General features: G+C 32.7%; 1 protein-coding gene across 4 annotated transcripts in view; it reads left to right on the top strand.

Moving 5' to 3' along the window:
• The window catches only part of PPFIA2 (PPFI scaffold protein A2), a 473386-nt gene that overhangs the window by 367701 nt on the left and 81808 nt on the right, over nt 1-23877 (top strand). For all 4 annotated transcript variants that reach the window (XM_027107099.1, XM_027107100.1, XM_027107097.1 and 1 more), the window contains exons 10-17: nt 867-1001; nt 6322-6405; nt 6661-6792; nt 8344-8406; nt 12010-12101; nt 16578-16713; nt 18431-18651; nt 21072-21309. In XM_027107099.1, coding sequence (XP_026962900.1) covers nt 867-1001; nt 6322-6405; nt 6661-6792; nt 8344-8406; nt 12010-12101; nt 16578-16713; nt 18431-18651; nt 21072-21309 — 1101 coding nt within the window. The remainder of the gene's footprint in view (nt 1-866; nt 1002-6321; nt 6406-6660; nt 6793-8343; nt 8407-12009; nt 12102-16577; nt 16714-18430; nt 18652-21071; nt 21310-23877) is intronic.

Below are 23877 nucleotides of genomic sequence, written 5' to 3'. Positions count from 1 at the left end.
CTTAATAATAATAAAAATAATGACTAATATTTACTTTGGATCTAGACATGAACCAGAAACTGTGCTAAACAGTTTACATGTATTACCTCACTTAAATCCAACCACCACCTGTAAGTACAATTATTATACTGTAAAGTATAATAATTATTATACAATTATTATACTGAGGAGTAAAGGAAGTACAATTATTATACTGAGGAAACTAAGGTTCAGAGACATGAATCCTCTCCTAAGGTCACACATATGGTAATTGCAGAGTCAATAATGGAAACCTAGGTCTATTCGGCTCTAGAGAAGGAGTGGGCAAACTTTGGCCCATGTGCCAAAACTATGGCTCTGCTTTATAAATAAAGGTTTATTGAAACATAGACATACCCATTCATTTAATCATTGTCTATGACTGCTTTTGTGCTACAACAGTAAAATTGAATAGTTGGAACAGAGACTTTATGATACACAAAGCCTAAAATAATTACCATCTGGCCTTCACAGGAAATGTCTTCCAACTTCATCTCTAGAGCCTGGACTCTCAATCATCATGCTACATTCCCTCTCCTACTCCAGCTGTTACGATTTTCAGTATGTTGCTATTACGGTGTATCTGAAGTCTTAGTACTAAGTTGTATTCCATTTGTCCAGGTTAATACTCACTATTAACTTCTTTTCTTTTTGCTGCTGTCAGTAAAAGGTTTTCTTTTTTTAATGTGCTGAATTTATTAAGGATTATGGATAAGTAATATATGAAAACATGAGAACAATAATCTCTTTGCACAGTAGGTATGGTAGTAGTAGCTTATTTTAACTGACTGGTGTTTGCTATCCTAACTGTGACAATTTAAGTGTCTCTTTTTTCGTCCCTATTTCAGATGGAAGAGAAGAATAGACAGTTACAAGAGCGTCTTGAGCTAGCTGAGCAAAAGTTGCAGCAAACTATGAGAAAAGCTGAGACCTTACCTGAAGTAGAGGCTGAACTGGCTCAGAGAATTGCAGCCCTGACAAAGGTACTGCAATAAAACAGTTGGTCAACTTAGATATACTTATAGAAATGACTAGTAATCAAAATGGAATATATGAAGATTTTCTTTAGGCTTTATGAAGATTAAGTTTATTTAATCTTTACTCTATTGGTCTGTTATTTAGATGAATTTTTATGTTATACATATTTATGTTGAAATGAATGACTGATATATATGATATGATGATTCCTTTGCCTATTTAAACATTAACAAAAACGAACAAAATATCACATCCTTAGAGTTAATTTTCCATGGTTATATTTGCACATATGGATATACATGAGACATAATAATTTAGTAAGCTCAACATAAATTGTACAGTATTAGAAATGTAGGAGATATCATAAGCAGTTGATTCCTTTCTGACTATGGTATGAAAAAATTTTGTTAGAAGTTAGACATTAGATTTGTAGAAGTCTAAAGCCATTAAATAGTCAGAAAGTGATTTTAATAGTTGTAATTTCTTCTGAACCAATTAAAATCAATAATATTCTGAAGAATGTTCAAAATTAACTACTATGTTATGGACATTAGATTCTGCAATTATATGCATATTTTAGAACTTAGCAACCATTATAATGCTAAAACGACTATTCTTACCTTTCACAGTCAAATGGAATGGCATTGCTTGAAAGTCACATGTCACTAGAATAAAAGTACAGATTTTGTCACTAAAAGCATGTTTGACTTTTAATATCAATTCAAAAATTTACACACATTTTAGATGTTCACATAGTCATTACCATGTGCTGTTTTCCACACCACTGCAGTAAACGGGTCAGATAGATACATGAACTGCAAGTTATAAATTCTGGCATTAGGGATTATCCAAAACAACTGATGCAACAAAATAAAAGTAGCCACATATAGTTACTTTTGGAAAAGTAAATAATTAAAGAGGAACAGTAAACTGTTGCCTATTAGTTAAAATAGGGTAGTTAAACAGGTAGTGAAAAGACAAACAGTTGACAAAGCAGAAAGTATTGGTATAGTTTGTTGTAGAGTATTGGACTAGCTAGCTGAATGAAACTTTAGTCTGATTAGGGTGATACAATCTGGATCCTTCCATAGTCACAGACCATGCCATAAACCACTCTGGAAATTTCATAGATGTGTGATTTCTAAAATAAATATAAACTTATTTAATTTTAGAAATATTATTGAAATTATATAAAAAGTGCAAACATAGTAGTAGTAGTATGCTATTTTTTCTTGCAAACACATTTAAAATTACTATAATATGGATTAAGATATGTATACTTAGGCTTTTCATTTGAGGAATATAAAGAAATTTTATAAAGTGTTATCTTATTGAACTGAAATATTTTAGGGGGAGTTAGGCAAGTGGCTAAATAATAAAAGTAACTTTTGTAATATTTTAGTGTAAAATAATCAATAGTGTCATAAGTAAACTACAAGGAAGTCTGGAATCTCTCCCCCAAAAACACAATTTAAAATTCAGCAAAAAATTGCCCCAAATTAACCTCTGATGGATTGAGAATAAAGCATAATTTAAAATATAATACTTGACATATGAGGCTTTAAAAATTCCTAAGAATCCTTAATTTAGAATGTAAAACAAAACAACTTAAAATAGGTGTCTCATCTGTTTTTCCCTCTATTTTATTTTACTGAGGTCATATTTGATACATATATTCACTTATGCACCCAAAGTAACTTCCTCAGTTCACTCCTATATTATTTTAGCAATAATATATTGCTAAAATTCCACTTCATCTGGAATTAAAAAAGAATAGAAAGGGAATTAAAAGGGAATAGACCCCTTTGATTTCCTCACTTTTCAGGAGTTTTACCTCTCTTAAAAAGTATGAAAATGTTAGAATTCACTCTGCTTGTCCTTTTTACTGCTTTCTCTCCTGACTGGCTCTGTATCAACATTATTTCAGATATACAGTTTGTAGATTATCGCCATATTTAATTCATTATTCACACGCCTCTGGTGCTGAGATTTTATTTTCAGTGTACTCCCTCTGCTTGTAACCCTTTTATAACATTTGAAGATCAGTCTTTCATTTGCTCTCCCAAGCTTTATGGCTAAAAAGATTTTTGACCATTTTCTTATCTCTGTTCTCAAGACCTTTAGGGACTGTCTCTAAAACCGGTTTTAGTTATTCATTACTTCAATTCCAATTTGTTTTTAATGTCTTATTATTGATCTCCATAGTCTTTTCTACGTCATAATGTTTTTGACTTCTCACTAATTTATGATTTATGCTTAGTTTAGGCTCCCTCTCCTATATTTTGAATGATATTGTTAACAATCCTTCATATATTTTAATTGGCCTATAAGTATTTTTTCTGCTTTTATTATCTGCCACTATTGTTTTCTTCTCTTTGGTCCTCCTCTCTTTAAATTTGATTGCTTCTCCATTTCCAGATATATTCACATTCTTCTCAAAACTATTTCTGCCTATAAAAGAAAACTGTAAAGTTTTCTTCTAAAACTTTAGCTCGTTTGAAAATTGCCTTGTCACATTAAAGAGTGAAACCAAGATAAGCCCTATATCCCATCAAGGAGTCAAAATATAGAAGATTGTTCTTATGTGACTATAGTATTTACACCAGTTGCTTAAATTGCAGTTTTCATAAGGTTAAGGTGAACATAAATCAATAGTGGTTGCAAATTGATCCAGTGTTTGTTTAGAGATGATGTCTGAATTTATTCTTTGGTTGATAAGAATATCTTTTTTTTTGCCAGTGTGGGGTGTGTGTGTGTAAAAATAGGTAGCTAAAGCTCATTTAAGGCTTTTAGAAAGTAAGAAGTATTGAATAATGGCTAGGGATAAAATTTAAAATTTGGCTTTGGTGAGTGTATATACAATTAAATAATAACATTTTGGGATCCCAGTCTTATGATTTATGATGTTTACTTCTTTAATTAAAATGCATATTCCTCAGCAAGGACATAATTCATCTTCAATTCCATAAGGTATTTCATTCATTTTTAGTACCAATAAAAAGTATCAACAATAACAGTGATTTAAACATGACAGAATTCTCGTTTAATCTCTGAAGTGAATTTTCACAATGTTTGGTGTGTTTTCAGTAGTTAAGATGGAAACAGCTAGAAGTTTTAAGGACCTACTGACTTACTTGTATATTTGAATAAACAATTTTGGAAATTGAAATGTTCATGCCTTGACTACCTTGAGTCAGTCACCAGATTAATTGTCATAACATTAACTGCTTGTTAAAATGTACTTTTGAGAGATTACAGATATGTTTAAGAATTTAAAATACATAATTTCAGCAACATTTTGAACTATTTACTATATTCTTAATTGAATTATAAATTTTAAAAAATATTATAAAATCATTCTGTGGCATTTGAAGACTATGGTAGCATTCTGTGTTGCTTCTGGTTGAGGAGAGAAATTGGTTATTTGTTATTTCTTCATTATTTTCCTGATTTATGAAATAAGAATATCAGAAGGAAAATCTTTCAAAATGTAAACGTTGAGTTATTTGCATAAGCACAGCCGTTAAATGTTTATTTTATAGATTAAGTTGGAATTTCTTGATTAAAATAGTACATATGCATATGAACCAATACATGAATAGGTTACTATTTCTTTTCAGGTACTGCATGATATATTTATATATAGTCCTATATTTGCATAAAGTACATTTCACTGTTTTAGAATAAACTTATAAAATGTAATAGAATATGCTCTGGAGTTAAATTTTGTTATCCTGACATAGGGTACTTTGGCTGTTGTGATTATTTAACTTGTAATTATGATTAAAATGTTGATGTAACTTTACATGTAATCTGTGCATAACATACTAATACAATTCAGCTATCAGCAATGTCACATGTGTTGAACACTCTGCATCTGTGGTAACCTGACATTCACCTCCAAGACATGTAACTAACCTTGGCGCTGGGCAAACATTAGCTCACAAAAGGCACTGTGCTGCCTATTCACTTTAGGGCACTATTTTGTTTCCCTAGCAACAAATCAATGCAGAATCAGTTTTAGAGTGGTCCCTAGTATCATTCAGGAGAATTCACAATAAGTTTCCTTGTCCTCACAGCATTATTTTCACTTTATTTGAGGACTTCTAATCATTTTCATTTAAAATGTCGAATTAAGGCTATGTCTAAGAATAGGCGCTGAGGTCCTACACCTACAGCCATAGTTTGTATTCAGAGACCAGAAGTCATTTTGTAAGTTTGCCAGTGCTGCTGAGGAAACAATCCTGCTTGAATTGGAGAATACTCATAATAATTAACCCCGTGGCTTAGCTTTTTCTCTGATTTCTACAGAGCTGGGTTTATAATAAATTTTGTTCCAAATTTTCACCTGAGTCATTGGCTTGGCCTACTCCTCAATATTGAAGTACTTTGTTTCCATTATTTTTAAGTAATATGATAAACAAACAAACAACCCAAAATATAAAACTTTTAACAATCTATCAGAGACATATTCTAGTGTTTGGTTTCCCATAATTCCAATTATTACATGACTCTTTCAGAGTTGCTTTAATTCATTCTATAGTGGTCTTTCATTGCCAGCCATCACTAACCTTCCATACCTTAGGTTGGTAGCTTTTTATTTGAGCATATCATTATTTTTCACTTATAACCATCAACTTCATCATGTTCACCAGATATCAGTGTAGTTCTTTCCACATAAAATTCTATTAAAGTATTAAATTTGCTGTCACATTTTTCTTTTAAGCATTCTGTGCTATGCTCTGTTCAGTGTCAGTGCCTTTAGTTCTGATTTTTCAATTTTGTCCCTCTCCTTTTCCTTGACTCGTTAGTCTGATCCAACCTCTTCTACCTCATCTGATGATTATCAATATGTTATGGAAGCTAAACTACAAGAAATGATCTCCATACGTAGGAAGGTAGTCCTACTGGACTTTACTTTCTATTGCTAAATAGAATTCATCTAAGTTTTTCTTTTCATTTGTAAAAATTATGTTACTTTTATTTATTGATAATCGACCATCTGTGCAGTTCAGTGCTTCAGGAGCTTAAGATTGGACAATGGCAGGTTTGTGTTCAAACCATGCACAGTCTGCATGTTACATTTGGCTGATTTCATTGCTCATAAATAACTCCGATGTTTTGCTGATGCTTGGATGTAACAGGCCTTTGTAGCTGACACATTTCAAGCAATGCTGTTCAGCTGCCTGTTTAAAAAAAGTTTATTTTTTGAAAACTACATTTGCGGTTGGTAGTAGCTTGCTTTACATTTTATTTCAGTTTATTTAGAGGAGAAGTGTTAACCATATCTTACATGTCAGGTGCATTCTTCATATTTCTTAACAGGCTGAAGAAAGACATGGAAACATTGAAGAACGTATGAGGCATCTAGAAGGTCAACTTGAAGAGAAAAATCAAGAACTTCAAAGAGTATGTATTTTAAGACCATCCCTCTCAAGCATCAGTTTATGGATTTATATTCTACATATAAGAACTGAATGTCTTTCTTGATTATAGGTTATATTTAAAATGATATGGATATGCCCTGTGCATTAAAAAAAAGTTTCTACCAATTTAATCAAAACAGACATAAAATTAAATCCAGTTTTAAAACTAGAAAAAACAAACCCAAATATTTTAAGTGATTTTTATGTTAAATTTATTTATTTATTTTTTGAATGTAAGGCTAGGCAAAGAGAGAAAATGAATGAGGAGCACAACAAAAGATTATCCGATACTGTGGATAGACTTCTGACTGAATCCAATGAACGCTTACAGCTACACTTAAAGGAACGAATGGCTGCTCTAGAAGAGAAGGTAAAAGGACCAGTAGAATCACATGATTATCAGCTATGTTCTTACGATCATGTTTGTTTTACACTCTGCTACAATCATTGCATTGTTCAGATGATCCATTTACTTTCCTTAATTTAAAAAAAGCCTGATATATTCTTAAAAGTGAACAAATAGTTTCTGTAAAAATATGTAAGATCAATTTTTAAATGAATAAAAAATGTTACATGGTATATAAATCTTACATATTAGCATGATCATATAAGACAAAGGTATTAAAACATGTTGCACTTTTGTGATGAAAATATTTCATTTGTCTTTCATGTGGTATGCAAAAACGAAGAGTAAGACAAAAATTAGTATTTTGGAGTGTGTGGGGAGGCTTGCTTTGAACCATACAAATGTTTCAAGTAACTGAATCTACTGCTAGTCTAAAAGCCAAAATGTGAGTGAGTTTATATCACCAATAGCACTAGTGTCAATCCCACGACAGAGTTTAGAAATGCAAAACTTTCAGCTGCATTGTTTCCAAAAAAGTGTTTCTGTACAATCTACAATTTCATTCACAGTTAATATGTCCGATTAATAGTTGATGACTACCTGACCAGCAAGAGCTAGTGAGCTGGTTGCCAATTCCAGAGTATAAAAAAAGGTAGGGACTAAAACCTAGGTGGAGAAATCATTTTGGAAATTTAGATGGTATGCCAATCGCTACCTAAGCTAGACATTTTCCCCTGCTCCATACAATAAACCAAAATAGGAAAAATGTTTCAATGAAATGTTAAAGTAGTTTGATTAATTTACCCATTAAGAAGTCATAAGGCATGCCTTCTTCCCATTCCGCACCAAATGCATGCCAATAACCACACTCGTGTTTTAATTTAACTCTATAAATGTGAAAAGAATACATTATTTTAAATCATGCTTTGTAATACTGTAAGAAAAGCATAAAGCTTTTACAACAGTAATACTTTTATGGCAAGGATTTTTTTCAAATCTATGATGCAAGTTATTTCCACATCATGATATGTAACATTAGTTTTTAAAAAAGCTAATATTTTGTTTTTATTTATCTAATAATTTAAACATTATTAGAAATTGTTAATTATGTATTTGAAATAAAGATCCAGAAATTGAGCTTTTAAAAAAATCTGATCTTACAATTTCTTCTTTCTTTGGGTAGTAAAAATGAGTTTATCTGAATTCTTCTCTATGATAGCTTTGGCTAATATTTTACTTTTTATTCACTTTTTCTCATTTGAAAAGTAACCTAATTATTTCAAATTTTAAAAAGACTGGGAAGAGGCAGTCAGAAATAGCTTAAAAGTTAATATTTATCTTATTTGTCAATCCAAGTGTTACAAAATGACATTTCCTATTTAAATTATGTATTTCTAAAAATATTAAGGTGTCTTGTTTAAAGATTCCATTGAAACTTGGTTTCCATGGAAACAAAAAAATAGATGCACCAAGGAAGAAATCAAAGAAGATTCTTGAGTGATAAAAAATTAATCTACACATTTAATTATTTTCTGTTTTATTTATTATTTATCTGTTTTTTTTTCTTTTCTGTAGAATGTTTTAATTCAAGAATCAGAAACTTTCAGAAAGAATCTGGAAGAATCTTTACATGACAAGGTATTATGGAAGCTTACATTTTGCCCAATTTTCTATTTCACATTGGTGAATATTTTGTTATAAAATAAATTTGATAATAAATAATTTTAGGATGTTATCTTTTAAAAATATTTTAACTTTTATATTATACATACAGAAAAGTGTACATATATAGGGAGAGCTTGATGAATTTTTACAAACCAAACACACTGAAAATCAACATCCTGGAAGCCCCACTTAGCATATAATCACTACTCTTATCCTAAAGGATAATCACTAGCTTAACTTCTAACAGAAAAAAAATGGTTTTGACTTTTTTCATGCTTTATATAAATGGGATAAAAATGTATGCACTGATTTGTGTCTAGTTTGAGATATTATTTTAGCAGAAATATATTAAATACCTACTGTGCATAAAATTGTGCTGTTATATTTGCAAACATGAACTTAGTTCTAAAGTACCTGAAAAGTCTAATTGAGGAGAGAAAACACAAAACAATGAGTTGTAGAGTCACAGATGCCAAGTGTCAAATGAATGAAAGATAGTAAGAACTACAGGTAGGATAGATCAATATACATTGCTGCTATAAAGAAGGCTTCAGAATGCTTTAAGATAGGACTGTTTTGCAAGGCTTTCAAATACGGTGCCTGTGCCATGATTGCAAGTACTTAGAGTGGGGAGGAGGTGAGTAGTGACTTTGATATCTTAAATAATAATGGACATAACAGTTTGGCTGGAATCAGTTATTCTTATTGTAGGATATGTGACAGACTAGGCAGATAAGGACCAGATTATAAAATGTTAAAAGCTGTAATTGCTAATGTGTTTTCCTCCTTCCTTAACATGTAAAATTCTTGTTAGCAATTTTGTCTTATTTCATTTTGTTCAGCATCAGTAAATGAAATAATATAAAATCACTAACTTAAGAAGTGACTTATAGATGTATATTAAACAAAAGATGGAAGGAATGGAAACAGAGAAAGGAGGGAGAGAGGGAGTAATGGAAGGAAGGAAGGGAGGAAGGGAGGGAAGGAAGGAGGGAAGTGAAGGAGATCTGGCAACAGTATGTCATTTGGAAGGTATTGGAAAAGATGAGAGAATAAAGGTAAGAAAGAACAATTGTACATTTAACTGAATTGAATACTACATATTATGATGTTAATTTAAAAAATAACTATTTAGTCCCATGGTCAGGATGTACACACCCTTAAACCCAGAAAATATAGGTGTATTAGAGCAATACAATATGGTGCCTAGAAGATAGCATCTAATTCTTTTTAAAGTAGTTCAGAAAGTCTACAGTGAAGAAGATAACATTTCATCAGGCTCTTGAAGGCACATTTGATCTTAACAAATAAAGAATGGTAGGGAAGAAGATGATAACTATGCAATAGCACAGAGAAAACAAAGATGGTTGATTTGCTGAATCACCAGAAGTTTGCTGTGACTGGTTATGTTTAAAGAACTAGGGTGTAAACAGATTGTGAATTCGGGACTTAATCCTGTTATGGAATGTTATGTTATCCAAAGCTCTGTGTGCTTCTGGCAAGATCCCCAGAACCCACTCCCCAACCTCCTACCCAAGCCTGTAGCTCCAAAAGTCTGCCCAGGCAACCCGCAGTACTAATCATTCCATGCTTTGCATTCCTGTTCATGTCAATCACTAGAGGCAGCAAATCCCAGGTCATACCTCATTTCTGAATATCATTCCATACAGCTGAGCACATTTCCTCATCTAACCACATCTCCTATAACTCCTCAAATTTTCACTCGATTATATTTAACTCACAGTCCATTATTAGTAAATATCCTTCATATACTCAACCTCTTCTTTTCATGTTTCTCTTCATTATTTTGATCTCTTAAATTTGAAGTTCCTAGGACTGTCCTTGGATTTCTTCTCTATGTTCGGTCCCTGGTGAGTTCATGGATTTAAATACCATCTGTAAATTAAGAATTTGCAAATTTAGATCACCTACTATACTTCCTCTTCCCTGAGGGAGTACATACATTCAAGAGTCAACTCAGTATCTCTATTTGGACACATGGTCATCTCAGTCTTAACAAGTAATCCCCCAACCCCCCAAACACCACCACCACCTAACCTAATCACCACCAGCAGCAGTCTTGTCAGTAAATCACAACTTCTTTTTCTTAACTATGCAGGCTAAAAACTTTGGAGCTGTTCTTGGCCTCTTTCTTTATCACACACCCCATAGCCAGTCCAAGAGCAAATTCTCTTAATTCTATCTTCAAAATATAACCAATATCCTTGCCATTCTCTTTCTAACACTATTGTTGTCCAAGCCATAATTCTCTTGCCTGTTTTTGGAAGAACATAATAATTTTTTATCTTCTCTACTTCCTAATCCCATTCATCAGTCCATTTCACAGCCATCAGAATGATCAGGTCACTTTTCTGCTCAGAAATCCTCCAATCATTTCCTATCTCACTCAGAGTAAAAGTCAAACGCTTTAAAAGTAATTTGTAGGGCTTCCCTGGTGGCGCAGTGGTTGGGAGTCCGCCTGCCGATGCAGGGGACGCGGGTTCGTGCCCCGGTCCAGGAAGATCCCACATGCCGCGGAGCGGCTGGGCCCGTGAGCCATGGCCGCTGAGCCTGCGCATCCGGAGCCTGTGCTCCGCAACGGGAGAGGCCACAACAGTGAGAGGCCCGCGTACTGCAAAAAATAAATAAATTAATTAAATTAAATAAAATGATACATCTAGCAGAGGAATGTGTGGGAAAGAGATTGAAGGTAGCAATACATCGTGGAAGCTGGTAAAATAATTCAGGAAAAAGGTAAAAACGTGTGTAATGGTGGTAGAAAGAATTTTAAAAAGCAGATAAGAGAAACATTGCAAAGGCCACATTGACAAAAAATTGTGGTGAGAAAAGAAGTATGAGTCCAGTAAAATGTCCAGCATTGGCCACATGAAGGGGGAAAAATAACAGCAATAGAAAATCTGGAAGGACACATTTATAATGTTATAAAATTTATAATTACTAAAACAAAATTAAGTCCTTACATGAATATTTAATTAAGGGCTATAAGATCACCCTCATCTTCATAAATTTGCAGACTGAAACTGTTAATGCCAATCTGAGAAAATTATCAGATGCATAAATTATTGTACCAATATCGAGCTAATAATTTTAACTCATATCAAGTAATAATTTTTTTCTCATCCTTTTAATTTAATCTTCCTTCTCTTTCACCCATGTGTCCTTCGACCATTATAGGATGGTTGAAATCCTTTACTTACTGTAGAAATAAGACCTTTTCTTTATTTTTTAAACTACTATACTTTCTACTCAGATTTTGAAGTGATGTATACATAGCTGGTCATGACCTTAGTTTTCCCATATATTTAGAAAAACTTAGCATTAGTGAATGTTAGGGAATGTAGATAAAATTTTATTGATTTCTGCTGTCATATTTTCATTTCAAGGAGAAAATCAGGCATTTTTTGCTGTCATGTCTAACAATATGTAATAAAAATATGTTAATCATTTTTTCCATTTTTAAAAAGTCATTAAGCTTGATTGTTTGGTTTATCATAGTTGAGTGTTGGTACTATTGTCATATGCATATCATCTGAGTAACGCCTCTTTGACTTTTAGGAAAGATTAGCAGAAGAAATTGAAAAGCTGAGATCTGAACTTGACCAGTTGAAAATGAGAACTGGCTCTTTAATTGAACCCACAATATCAAGGTAACATTAAATAAAAAGCTTTTTCACCAATAATCATTATGAATTTCCTTATGGTTTAATATCTCCTCAAGTAAAATAAATAAGTACCTCCTATTTCTCAGCAGGCATTGCCCTATTTTGATCCCTTACTGATTTACAGTTTCTACACTCAAAAATAATTCTCTAATTCAGTAATTCTTCCCTTAAATATTCAATAAAAATATAAATTATTACCTTTTGTATTCTGTATTAAATATATATAGAGCTATGTCTTCTTATATATTATAAATTATAAATGAAGAAGTGGAACCATATATAGAGAGATTACATCTCTTTCCAGGAATAGTCATTTTCTCTACATGCAGAAATGTTTTCAATGTTTAATTTTGCTGAAGAAACATCATTGGTATGATCACTTAGTATCTCACTATTTTGTTAAACTAATTACAATAAAAAGGGAAGGAGAAATTAAATGTGTTTAAAAAAAAACTTCAAGTAAACTTGTTTGTACTCATCTACTTTGACTCAATACCTAATCTTAAAAAAAAAAAAAAAGCAAAGAGATCCTTGTTTACTCTCTAGATAGGCAGATCAAGCTCAATAATTCATGTATAATTTTCCTTTGTGCTTAGAGCCTTTTATTTAAAGTTGATAAAAAAAACCATAGAGGGATTCACCCATTTGAGCATTTATTTGATAGACAACACAGTATCAGCTATTTGAAACTTTTGACCACCACAGACTTCTAAAAGTCCATTTTTCTTGGTCTTATGCTTATCCTAAGAATGTTAGCTCTACAAAGGTTGGATATTTTGTCTGTTTTGAGTACCATAATCTCAGCACCTAAAAAAAGAAACCTTGTATATAGTATACTCTCAATAGATATTGTTGAATAAATGAATATCTAGTAAAGCATTTTTTGGACATTCAGGTGAAAAATCCAAATTAAAAAAAATCCTAAGGGTGCTTACATTCTCTTCAATGTGAATATTAATAAGGACAAAATTCAGTATTTTGAATTCAGTTTAGTATAAGAAACACAGTTCTGCAGGCATAAATACACCCAAGGAACTTTTAAATAGGTAGGTCTTTAATTTTGAAAATAATGTTTATTTTTCTAATGTTTTATTATGGTTTATATATCTGAGGCTATTAATTCAGTGATATACATGGTGATGATGATGATGACGGTAAAGGAGAAAGAAAGAGCTGATAAAATACCAACAGAGTAAATACATAGAACTAGCATTATTCAGTCAACAAATGAAACATATTTTAATAAGACCAAATGGCCATTTCATCGTCTTTTTGACCTTCAGTCTCAGAAATACAGAGTTCTAGAAGTGTTGTCTAAAAGTTCATCACCTTAGTGAGTCATCTTAGCAGCCTAGCAATGTGACATTAATCCACAATGAAGGATCATCAGGGAAACTTGGGAACTACATACAGAGCAACTATTCTTTGATACAATGGATTGTAATAGAAACGCTAGACCAAAAATAAGAAAATTGACATTCCTAGGTCTTAAACATACAATAACTAGCAGTTTGATTTTGGAAAACCCATTTTTCCTTAATAAGTTCAAATATATATATATATATATATATATATATATATATATGTATATTTACATAACTATATAAAATAATTTTTTATAAAATATATATGTATATTTACATGAATTATATAAAAATATTTTTTATAAAATAATATTTTATGACTATCTCACAAGATTACTTTGCAGATAAATGAGACAAGTGAGAAAAGTGTTTTGTAAACAGTAAATCAACTCAGAAATATAAAGTATTATAGGAATTATTAAGATAGCTAATTTATAATGAGATAACTGAATATTTATTAAAGAGCAATTATTTCTTGAACATTCATATTTCTGAGTGCACATAATTGAAAAAAAACAATAAAGAAGACAGAAAGTGCATGAGAACTTCATCTACTAGTTTTTGATCTTACAGGTGGGGAGGTAAGAAGAGTTGAGCTAAAGTGAGTATCAGTGACTAATATCCTCTACTAGAATCTGAAATGAAAGTAAAATGAGCTCCAGAGTGGCCGAGAAAGCCTGATTTGGCTCAACTCAGGGGAAAGGGTAGGATCTGGATAATTGGAAAGGACAATGAAGGACATCCCAGGAAGCAGAGAAATGGGTAACAGCTTTTCTCTAAGAAAATTCATGCTTGATTTATCTATTGAAGCTCCTTTGTGAGATTATATTCAAGAGTCACAGGAAATTCAGGAGGGAAAACTACCTGGTTCCTTGTTTAAAGGAACCAGTGACTGTATTGTAACTTATATCTGCAAGTGCCTCTCAAAATATTGTACACCAAGAATAATTTTAAAACTGAGATATATGGATATACTGCCTCTGACAGATCACAGAGTTGAATAAAAAGAGAGAGGTGAGGGGTAACTGCTTTAGATGAAGTATAAGCAATGGCTCTTCTACAATTGTTGTTGGTTCAGGTCTTTTTTCTCTCAAGATCAATTAAGTACTTTCTACTTGTGAGCCTGTGACATTGGAGATACAGTGGTGATGGTAGTGAAGAATACATGTTCCAGATGGAAAATGCAGGAATATGAATTTGAGGACTGTTATAATAGAGGGAATGCCAGGAGCTGGAATAGTATATGAAGATGGGACTTTTAAGCTGAGACCTTAAGAATAGTAACCACATAAATGTTTGAAGAGACGATTTCAGGCAGAAAGAATAGCATGTTCAAAGGCTCGAAGCAAAAGAAAGTATAAGTTTGAGGAAAATGACAGACAGCACAGCTAGACGAAGAGAGAAGGCAGAGAGTAACTAGCAGTGAAGCTGGAAAGTAGGAGGGGCCCAGATAGAGGACCTTGTAAGACACTGAAGAGTTTTGAGCAGGGCTTTGATGGGACCAGATCTGTGTTTTGTTTCATGTTTTTATAAATGACTTGGAGTTGAGAGATAAAACAACAAGAAAAACAAAACAAAACAAGAAAACAGTACTCCTAGTATGAGGTGTTAAAATTTTAGAAATTCTACTCTGATACCCACAGAGACATTACCCTAAGCAGCCACAGACTAAAGGTCGCTAGGATGTTCTGACCTAGACAGTTAGGACTGTATTATAATCAGTTGCATCCATTCATTGTCTTACCAGATATTTATTAAGTTCTTATTGTATTCTAGGAATACCTCCTTGAGCATACGATAGTGACTAAAATCTGAACTTTGCCTTCATGAAACTTATCCCCTCTGCTATAAATAAAGACTGAGAGTTGTGCCATTTAATGACTATGGCCTGGTTGGTTAGTTTTTAATATATGACTAATTCATAATAAAGCCATTTTGCTTGATTAAGTCTCAAGTTCACTTCTATAAAAACAATAGCTGTCATCTATTTGGGGGATGATTCTTTAGTTCATTTGCTTTAATGTCCAATTTGGCAAAACAAAGACATGCATCAGTTAGGTCAGTGTCTTGTACTTTTTCAAAAACCCAGACCTCACCTAACCTTTTATAATCTTGCCGAATATTTGGGGATGTTTGTCTTTGTTCACAAAGAGAGCTAAGAGTGAAAGCATAGTAGATCAGCAGGAGCCCCAGGTTCAAGAGAAAACATGGCTTTAAGCATATTTCCTAATGATGATGGATCATTTTATAGGACAGCATGTTGCATTTGTAATTATCATCATCATCGTAGCAGTAAACTGAATTTGCTGTAAATCCCTATATAAATAATATATTTGGAGAAACCTTTAGTGCACTTTGATTACAGTGTACTTTATTATCATGTTTTTTGAAAACCAGTCTGACAATATTTTCCAGTTAGAATTTTCCAACTGTTTCGTCTCTAAGCAGATTTCAGAATTAAATGTGCTTATTAAAATATTTTTCTTAATCTTTTTGGAACAATGTCTTATCAAAAGCTGAAAAACTCTTCTGGTGAAATATCCTATTTTATTAAAAAGATAAGATTATTAACCTTGGGCCAATCTGATTTTAAGTATTTTGTTGATTTTCTAAATTGAAAAATAAAACATTGGAAAATAGATAATTTTGTGACCCAAAAGTTTACACATTTTTCTCTTAGCTTAATGAGGAATATTTAAAACAAATACAGTGATAAATAGCATGTACTGGGATATCCACTAAATAGCTCAAACTAAGAGTTGTCGGAATGTAAGCCAATGGATTTTGGTTGTCAATCTTAACATGTTCCATTGGACTACTGCTTTTGAAAATAATGATTAATAAACAGAAAGGTTTTTTAATATTCTAAAAAGAGAAAATGAACTTGACCTTCAGAATGAAACTGAGGTTTCTGACATAAGCCTCCGAAGAGACCTCTGAGAGTTACAACACTTCAACACTTATTTTCTTCCTTGAAGTTTTTTTTTTTCTTCCTTTGAGGATTTGTGCTTTACTGCCAATTAAGCAGTGGACACTGATTTGCTGGTAAAGTTCAAGTTTTGAGATTGAGCATATTTTATGTTTTCCTTGTTTCCAGAACTCATCTAGACACCTCAGCTGAGCTGCGGTATTCTGTTGGATCCCTAGTGGACAGCCAGTCTGATTACAGAACAACTAAAGTAATAAGAAGACCAAGGAGAGGCCGCATGGGTGTGAGGAGAGATGAGCCAAAGGTTAAACTTTTTATTTCAAGTCTTTGATGGTTTAAGTAAATGCACTCTTCCACTTTGGATAGTATTTTAATACTGAGAGAATTCATTGTTATTAATTTCAGGTGTGATATATAACATATTTTTAAAACTATAACTAACGTATAACCCCTACTACGTACCAAAAGTTGAACCAAGTATGTCCCAAGTATTTATCCACATAACATTGTAAATTGAGTACTATTTTGTACTAATTTAAGATGTGAAAATATTGAAGCTGAGAAATTTTAAGTGTTCAGACTTACGCAGCCATTAAAGTGATAGAGTCAAAACTTGAGCCTGTATTCGTGTGATTTCAAATTCCACACTTTTATCTATTATGCCATATTGCCAAACAAATGGGCTTTTAGTTTGCTTGGGCATTTAAGCAATGGCACTCATATTGTTAATTAAAATTACATATTTTAATAATAATTACTGTTTTAATAACACTTTGAGGAAAATGTACACAGACTGTTGAAAGTGTTTATAGAAAACTGTTCATTATAAGCTGCAGTGCCAGTCTTTCATTCAGTCAATAACTTAAAATCTGTAGGCTGTATATGTTGAGTAAGTATATAGTTGCATTTTATAGAGAAGTAATATATAGTTCCTGTGTGCCCTAAGTATAGTTTGTTTTCCTCAACCTCTTTTATGTGTCCAAAATACTATATAACCTACTTGTCCTTATTTATACAAGGCTCTTGACATCCTTTGATATTTTAGCTGGCAACTACATGTCATGTATAAGTTAGTCCCTTGTAGTAGGCATTCAATATCTAATGAATGGATAAATAAATAAATGAACAAATGAAGAATAAATAAATCCATCTCAGTTCTTTTCTCAGTTTTATGTGGTAAATAAATTAGTGCTACTTGGTACCAAAACAATTTGTAACACAAGTACTTACTCAGGTCCTCAAATCTGAAGTAACTACTCAGGGCAGTATCTTGTGGTCCCCCCAAAAGTCATTTTACATCATCACAAAAATGAAAAACAATTTTTTTTTAAAGCAGAAAATCTAGGACTGCTCTCTTACTTTCAACCATCTCCTACCTTCAGACCACAGCTTGAAAAGCACTGGTCTGTTGGTTACTCAAGACTTTTGTTCACATGGAGGATTTATTATATTCATTTTAAAAACATAGTCATGTAAATTATTGTAGTATGCCTTGGGTTTAAAAAAATCAGTGAGGCATTTAAGTGACCAGAGCACTGGAGATGAAATTAAACCTCTGCACAATATTTTTATTAATACTTTCTTAGAATGTTGGAGAGAGAATTCTTGTGTAATTTATTGAGTGGTAATATTCATACCCTCAGCCTAATTAGTATAAGAGATGAAAATGCTGAAGTACAAGTGAATAGAGATTGTTATATTTGAAAACAAGTTAAAATGTTGCAAACATAGATGCTTTAAAGTAAGTGCTGCCTTGAATTGGGGTTGAACTAAAAATCATGCAGAAGTTTATCATTTTTATTCCTATTAAAATATTGGTATTTATGCTGAAAATTAGTACCTACCATTATTTAAGTACCAAGGAACTATTTTATTGAAATGATAAATTAAAATATTAATAATCAGTTCTACCTTTGTCAAGTAAGCTATAAAAGCATGTATGTTTTTAGTTTTTATTTTCAGAATAATGCTTTGAAAATGAGCAGCATGATAAATACTGTAATTTTTCCTTTACCATCTAGGTGAAATCTCTTGGGGATCATGAATGGAATAGAACTCAACAAATTGGAGTGCTAAGCAGCCACCCTTTTGAAAGTGACACAGAAATGTCTGACATTGATGATGATGATAGAGAAACGATTTTTAGCTCAATGGATCTTCTCTCTCCAAGTGGTCATTCTGATGCCCAGACCCTAGCCATGATGCTTCAGGAACAATTGGATGCTATCAACAAAGAAATCAGGTGAGTTCAATGATTTCTGATGGTCTCAAGTGATTAGAAGACCTTGATTCTAAAAGTGTGATCATCAGATCAGAAACATTGGCATCACCAATAAAGCTTATTAGAACTGCAGTATCTCAGACCTCGCTTCACACCTACTGAATAAGAATGTGCATTTTCACAAATTCCCGGAATAAAATTAGGACAGCTTTTGTAAGAAACATATATGAAAAATATACAGATTAATGATGATATTAGAGCAATATAAAAGAATTAGGTAAAGGTGAAATCTTTGATGAGTTTTCCAAATAAACTGAAAATCTGGGTAGCATTGGATTTTTTGTTTGATTAAACTTCAATCTATCTCTTACTCAACTAGTTCCTCAAAGTTTTACTCTCCCTTACAATTAATAGAATACCTAGAGTTTAAAACTACAATTTTTTGTATAGCAGAACCATATTGCCTCTCACCAGAAGGTTTTTCTGGAACCATTTACCACCAATCATTTGAAAGTACAAAATTTCTTTTTCTTTTTCTTTTTTGAAGAGGAGAGAGTTTTTCCATTGGAATGTGTTTGAACATTAATAATGTACTGTGTTACTTGATTAAACCTTCCTTTCGGATTCTGATCTTTGGGTGAAGTTAAAATGCACCATGAATTCACTTTGTTATACAGCAGAAACTAACACAACATTGTAAAGCAATTATACTCCAATAAAGATGTTAAAAAAACATGCACCATGAAAATAAACTTCAAAGTAACAGAATTCATATTCTTTATGTAAGTGAAAAATTAAAATTAAGAGTAAATTTGCCTCAGTATTTGTATTGATTTATTTTTTAGAGAAGTTTAAGATTCACAGCAAAATCAAGGGAAAAGTACAATGGTTTCCCATATACCCCCAGCCCCACACATGCATAGCCTCCCGCATTATCAACATCCTTAACCAGAGTGGTACATTTGTTACAACTGATGAACTTACATTGACACATCATATTATTCAAATACGTAGTTTACATTGTGGTTCACTCTTAGTTGTTCGGAAAATGTATAATAATGTGTATCCATCATTATGATATCATACAGGCATAGTATTTTCACTGTCCCCAAAATTCACTGTGCTCTGCCTATTCATCCCTCTCTCCGACCCAACCCCCAGAAAACACTGATCTTTTTACTGTCTCCATAGCTGCCTTTTCCAGAGTGTCATATATTTGGAATCATACAATATGTAGCCTCTTCGGATTGGTTTATTTCATTTAGTCACATGCATTTATTGTTCCTCCATGTCTTTTCATGGCTTGATAGCTCATTGCATTTTAGCACTGAATATTGTTCCACTGTATATATGTACCAGTTTATTTATCCCTTCACCTACTGAAGGATATCTTCGTTGATTCCAAGTTTGGACAATTATGGATAAAGTTCTAAACATCTGTGTGCAGGGTTTTGTGTGGACATAAGCTTTGAAATCCTTTGGGTAAATATGAAGGAACACAGTTACTGGCTTATACGGTAAAAGTATGTTACGTTTCGTAAGAAACTGCCAAACTTTTCCAAAGTAAATACGTAAAAAGAAAACTTTGCAGTGATCATAACCTTGAAGTTAACGGTTATATCATAGGAAATCACAATAAGCCATTTGTAGTTAAGAGGAAAATATCTCAGGAGAGGTGGTTTCTAACTCCATTTTTCAAACAAACTATACTGGTACCCAGTTTTATTATATCAATATGCGAAATGTGTGTAGATTCAACTTAAATAGGATCTTGAAGCAACCCAGCTAAAGTTCTTTATTCTTTGTGTCTTTGTAATAAATAACGTATGCATATTCTTGAAGCTTCTCCCTATTTAAAGAAAGAGTAATAGTGTTTTGTCTTCTCAAAAACATTTATAGCAACAGTATTTTTAAAAAAATTTTTCACTATCTGTCTCTCATATCTACATTATTAAATTTCTTGGTGCTTATGTAAAGGCAACTTGGCTGAGTCAGGGTTTTATTTGGCCAAATTATAATTATGAATGACCATCTATTGAGAATTCTATCAGTTATACTTTTTCATTGGATAGGAGGTAAGACTCAATGACTTTGTTGAGATTTGGGTTTCTAAAAGTCTCATATATTCGTTCCTGAGTACAAATGTAAGATTAGGATTAGTGGCAGAAATTAACTAGGCACTCAAGGTTTTAAAAGAGTTTTAACAGGTGATAGTATAGAAATGGGGTCAAAATGAAAGTTGGGAGGAATTATGTATCATTTGAAAAGAAAGATTTTCTAATTTTCAGCCAGGAAATCTCTGGAATTTATTGAAAGTTATATTGCCTAGGGAAAAAAGAAAATATTAGATTTGATATAAAATGTTCACAAAGTTATTTATTTAGTGAATTCCGATTAACATAACAGCATAAAATGTATCAAAAATAAACTGTATCTTTCAGACTAATTCAGGAAGAGAAAGAATCTACAGAGTTACGTGCTGAAGAAATTGAGAATAGAGTGGCTAGTGTGAGTCTGGAAGGCCTGAATTTAGCAAGGGTCCACCCAGGTACCTCCATCACTGCCTCGGTTACAGCTTCTTCGCTGGCCAGTTCATCTCCCCCCAGTGGACACTCAACACCAAAGCTCACCCCTCGAAGTCCTGCCAGGGAAATGGATCGGATGGGAGTCATGACACTGGTATGATGTGTCCAGAGAACCTTTGCTTCCATTAGAATTACTGATGCATTAGCTGAAATCTATTCTAGTCTAAAGACTTTCTGTGTGTTTTATTTTTTTTCTCAACAAACCTATGTGGTAGATACAAATATTAATCCCACTATGAAGTGAGGAAACCAAGCCTACACAGGTGTAACTTTCCCAAGGTCACATAATAAGTAAATGGAAGAGCAGTAATCTAAATATCACATCAGAAATCTGAATGACTTAAACCATTAAATTCATTTTTACTGATGATACCTTGATGATTGAGACTGGGTGGGTTTTTTGTTTTGTTTTGTTTTGTTTTTGCGGTACACGGGCCTCTCACTGTTGTGGCCTCTCCTGTTGCGGAGCACAGGCTCCGGACGTGCAGGCTCAGCGGCCATGGCTCACGGGCCCAGCCGCTCCGCAGCATGTGGGATCCTCCCGGACCGGGGCACGAACCCGTGTCCCCTGAATCGGCAGGCGGACTCTCAACCACTGCGCCACCAGGGAAGACCTGGGTGGGTTATTTTTAACACAATAAGTTTCAAAAGTTATTTATTATAATCACTTCAATACACCAACATAGAATGTTATAATTTTATAATATACATAATATAATTTTAAAAGAAGAGCCATCAACAATAGCAGCAATTTCCCAATTGAGTTTTATAATTCATGTCAACATTTTCACCCTTCTTTATTCTTTAATTCTTTATTTCATGTATCTTCTTTTGGGATTAAAAGTTGGAAACCTAAATTAGGAAGTACCCTTAACATAAGAGAGAAAAAAATCAAAGTACTCCTTACTAAAAATAATGTTAGGTGGAATGACTACTGAATGTCATGATGTTTAGTCACTTGATTCTCGTGATAACATTTGAAAATGTTATTATCTTGAGCGAAAGTAACTGAAATGTTGAGAGTATGGGTAAATTGTCCTTGTTCAACACAGCTTGTAAAGAGGGGCTGGATTTTTTTTCAGATTTGCTAACTCAAAAGCATATACTGTTCTTCTTCTTTTTTTTTCTGTGATTACCTGGGAATATGTTGAAATGACAACAATAATGAAGATTTAAATATTCTGAACTCTTTATGGAGGTAAAATTCTATGTTTTGTATAATGAATATTAAAACTATGTTATTAAAACAATAAAATTCCAATTAAAAATAAAAGTTTGGGGCTTCCCTGGTGGCGCAGTGGTTGAGAGTCCGCCTGCCAATGCAGGGGACACGGGTTCATGCCCTGGTCCGGGAAGATCCCACATGCCGCAGAGCAGCTAAGCCCGTGAGCCATGGCCACTGAGCTTGTGTGTCCAGAGCCTGTGCTCCGCAACGGGAGAGGCCACAACAGTGAGAGGCCCGCGTACCGCAAAAAAAAAAAAAAATTAAAATAAAAAAATAAAATAAATAAAGTTTGGGGATAGAGATTAAGTAAAATGCAAATAGGTCAAATAATAGTTTGTATACTGCAAAAATCTAGCACAAATGTAACAAATGGAGGAGAAATTAATAATATGACAGAAGAATATTAAGTGTATATAGTGTTTCTGGTCAGAAGGCTGTGAAACTTCTATAAAAAGTGTCACAATGCCTGCATCTCTCTGTGTATATGGGTGTGTATAATATCTGAACAAAGAAGTTTAACTCAATTTCTAAGTGGTATCTTTAAATAACTATGTTGCAATAATGTGTATTGTGGCAAAAAAAAAACCTGTAAAGATTATTTTCATTAGAATTAATTTATATAAATGCACACATATGTGCATATGTATGTGTGTATGTATATATATGATACTCTCACCCCAAGGGGAAAACTACCTTATAAGTAAATAAGTTTTAAAATTTTATCTTCATAAAATTTCTATTATGTCTGTCAGTTTAGATATCTTTTTCTTTAACTTTGTGACTGAGAATTGATACAGAAAACTGTTTATATGGTGAGGCAATATTTCCCATATCCAAACTCTTTACAAATATGGAACTTGCAAGTAAATCTGTATAAACGAGAAATGATGAAAAAAAAAATTTTGAAAGGAAATACTTACCTCCTTAGGCCATTGAGTTTACTATTCTTTGCTTATTTCCGGACTTGATATTAAAGATATTTTAAAGTAGATAGCACAGACAATGGCAAGTTCAAACAAAGGCCAGCTAATCAGAGCTGATCCCAGCTAGATACAGCACAAACTTTTAGCCAATGTACTAAGATAAACTAACCCAATATACTGATCTACATTATGATCTGCTTATTTTAGAAATCTAGGAACCGTCCATCTGATTTTATTAACTAAAAATGATATTGTCTCTGGCTTAGTTTATCCATATGTAATTGATGACCTATTTATTATCAAAGCTACGGTAAGAATATTGGCCCACAGAGCATAATTTAGTTGGCATTCAAATTAAGAAAACTTTGGTTATTTCTGTATTGCTATTATTTCCTTACATTTTTGCAACCTAGTATTTTGCCCTTTTAAATATTTTCATTATATATTAGCATTATAACTCTTGACAGTGTTATTATTTTTATAATAATAAAATAATATATTCATAGCCATTTAG

This window comes from Aethalodelphis obliquidens, unplaced genomic scaffold (genome assembly GCF_003676395.1).
Source record: "Aethalodelphis obliquidens isolate GAN/ISIS:26980383/991018 unplaced genomic scaffold, ASM367639v1 scaffold8, whole genome shotgun sequence".
Classification (NCBI taxonomy): Eukaryota; Metazoa; Chordata; class Mammalia; order Artiodactyla; family Delphinidae; genus Aethalodelphis; species Aethalodelphis obliquidens.
The sequence above is the reverse complement of the archived record's forward strand: the minus strand, read 5'-3'. Positions and strand labels throughout refer to the sequence as shown.